Raw genomic sequence first — 3,078 nt, 5'->3', positions numbered from 1 at the left:
CATCGAAACGAGAGACAGACCGAAATGAAATAATCTGATTTGTTCCGAATATTCTTAGATAAACAAACATAGAACCAAAGTCATAAAAACTGCTTAAAAAATTTAGGCTAGGTCGGATGCGAAACACGAAAAAGCTGATTCGTGGAGTATTGAAAGTATCCCGTAGGTTAGGTCTGGAGGCAAAAAACTTAATAAAAATAACAGCTAGGAGTACCAATTAACCACAATCAAAAAGTGAAACAAATGTTCTAGGACAAACTAAATCAACCACAACCTAGGGCGATCGATCTATTATGTTGTGTAGGAAAAAAGCATAACAGATCAGCAAATAAGAGCAAAAAAAATAACCATACACTTTAAAATATGACACTTGTTGCAGATCTATATTTTCGATAAACGTTTACTGCAATTCTCTAAAGGAACACACATGTCGGGTACTGAGAAGGATGAATATGTATTCGAGTGGCAGTTTGACCGTTTACGAAACCTGATGATAGGCGGTATTTGTAATGACTATAAACAATTCAAAATATAACGAGAAAAAAAAAAATGCTTAAAACACGTTAACTTTTGGCCAGAATCAAATCGAAGAAGTAATGAAAGGAAAAAAAAAACATTTAAAATCTTCTACCCACCGCACGTGTCAAACACTTTTTTAGCAAACCACTTAAGAAAAAAATAATGGAACTTACTCATAGGTTCTAAACTATACTGATGCTGCTTCAAAGCAACTTTAAACGAACATGTACTTATCACACAAAACCGAAACTGTTCCTACAACCAGTACTAATCAATGAGAACAAAACAAGAGCAACAGAAAACGATAAATCTGGTCAATATATTAGCGCGAATATTGTAGGTAACAAGTAACAAATAGAAATGTTAAAGTGTCATAACGAAAAGAACAAACAAAATAAGAAAAAAAGCACATACATAAGGAAACATTTATAAACCGATTAACAAATTTAATCTCCACGTGGAATTCATTTGAACCTAACTGAGTCAATGGTTTTTCAGAGTAAAAGATTCGAGAACAAAGGTATTCATCACAACAACAGGTATTTTTTCGTAATCCCAAAATTGACAGCAATTTGGCAGTTTGTGGCTTTGAATGTTTTGTTTTCGGTTTCGCGAGAAAGATAGAAAGTTGAAACACTTGTTTTAAAATACTTCTCAGAATATAATGATAGACATTATCCGGAAAATATGTGGATTCACTGGACAAAACCGATTGTCAAATTTAATTTGTGAATAGGGTATCAGAATTCAGAATTACTTAATGATCCAGCACCTTTACTTGGTTATTTTTACGGCAAGGCTTTACCGTCACGAGCTTCTAGAAGAGTTTTTTTTATTTGAAGTTTTTCTGGATTCCCCTCAAGAGCCTCTACACGCACTTACGCTTCTGAATCTTGGTTTCTATTGCCATTTGATGCCACCTGACAATGTAGTTCCACGTTTGGGATCAAGTGGCCAGGCCACCAACCGCGGATGATATTCGTATTTTTCGTGTTAAACTCGAAAGAAACCAGCAGAACGATTCTTTTCGAAGCGAGTTCACTATTGGAGGTGCTTTTTGATAAATGAAGAACAACTGTTCTGTTAAATGGTACAAATTAGAATGATTTTTATGATTTTTTTTCTAAAATTCTCCCCCTTTTGTACCCGCCAACTGTCGTGTGTTGTTTATTCAAATGATTACTTTGATGTACTCCATCACTCCTCCTCAGCACATGTTGGTTGGAGTCCCATCTTCGCTCGCAGTTGTTTTAAACGGACACGATTCAACGGTTTCGTCAAGATGTCGGCCAGGCTCAGTTTTGTTGGGCAATCCTCAAGAGAGATCCCTTTTGTTCCGCCAAGTTCTTAATGAAGCGGTGGGTACTTGGTTTCTACGTGTTTGGACCTTTTTCCACTACTTCCAGTCACCAATTTGATCCAGCTTTGATTGTCTTCCTTCATTCGAGTTGGACCTTTCACCTGTTCCCCAAATCAAGAAGCAGTTTCTGCAACCACAATAGGTCCTGGCAGCCTTGAGCAAGGATATGTATTCTGCATCGGTTGAAGAAAAAGCCACGCATGTTTGTTTTTTGGCTCCCCACAGTATATGGTACCGCCACCGAGCCTGAACATGTAACCTGGATTTCCGGTCTTGCACCGTACAAGCCCAGTCTGCGTCGGCATATCCTTCTAATTCATCTGAGTCCCCTCCCAGATGAAGCTTGAGTTCCACGGTTTCCTTGAGGTACCGCAGGGCTCGCTTTGCCTCTGCCCAGTCCGCTTTGGTTGGTTTTGAAACCTGCCTTCCGAGATCGATACGCAAATCCCGATGTCTGGCCGCGTGTTCATCACCAGATACAGCAAACTTCCAACGAGGCTCTGGTATTGGTCGGAATGGGAAGATCCTCCGTCTCCTCCTTTTGTTATATGTAGCCTTGATCCATCGGAATTCTTGACTCCTTCGCATCGCTCAGGTTGAACCTCTCCAGCAGTTTCTTGATGTAGGTTTTTGACCCAGATCGAAACCTTTCCTTGATCGGACCACCTGGATACCAAGGAACTGCTTCACACCTCCAAGGGACGTTAGCTGGAAATCCGTCTCCAAATATTTGAATGCATGATGTAGGCCAGCTACCCGTTTCGATTCAGAACATAGAGGCACGGATCCGCTTCCGACGGTTTGAATCCAGCTTTCCGCATAACATTGTCCAGCTTGAGGTTGCACATTCGTGCCGATTGCTTTAGACCGTAAAGGCTTTTAAGCAGATGGCACACCTGTCCCTTTGCAGCAGAGACACCAGGCGGGGGCTTCATGTAGATGGTTTTATCTAAATCTCCTTTTAGACAGGCCGTCTTCACGTCCACGTGTTTCACTAACATTCCACAACGAGCAACAATGGTCAGCAGTAACCGTAACGTAGCTCGCTTAACTACCGGAGCAAAAACTTCGTCGTAATCCAAGGCTTGGCGGTGATTGAAACCTTGTGCCCAAAACGATCCTTGTACCGGATCGTTCTTCCTAACTCGTCTTCGTTCCTCTTGAAGATCCATCGACAACCAATGACCTTTTTCCCGGGA

The 3,078-nt window shown here is 40.9% G+C and overlaps 1 protein-coding gene across 1 annotated transcript in view; it reads right to left on the bottom strand.

The window, feature by feature from the left end:
• The window catches only part of LOC129761057 (uncharacterized), a 42,335-nt gene extending 39,868 nt beyond the window's left edge, over positions 1–2,467 (bottom strand). Inside the window, exon 1 of the mRNA XM_055758760.1 lies at positions 2,164–2,467. Within this exon, the coding sequence (XP_055614735.1) occupies positions 2,164–2,467 (304 nt within the window). The remainder of the gene's footprint in view (positions 1–2,163) is intronic.
• Between the last annotated feature and the right edge of the window lie 611 nt (positions 2,468–3,078).

The sequence above is a fragment of the Uranotaenia lowii genome, chromosome 1 (assembly GCF_029784155.1).
Source record: "Uranotaenia lowii strain MFRU-FL chromosome 1, ASM2978415v1, whole genome shotgun sequence".
Lineage (NCBI taxonomy): Eukaryota > Metazoa > Arthropoda > Insecta > Diptera > Culicidae > Uranotaenia > Uranotaenia lowii.
This window is presented reverse-complemented; position numbering and strand designations above follow the sequence as displayed.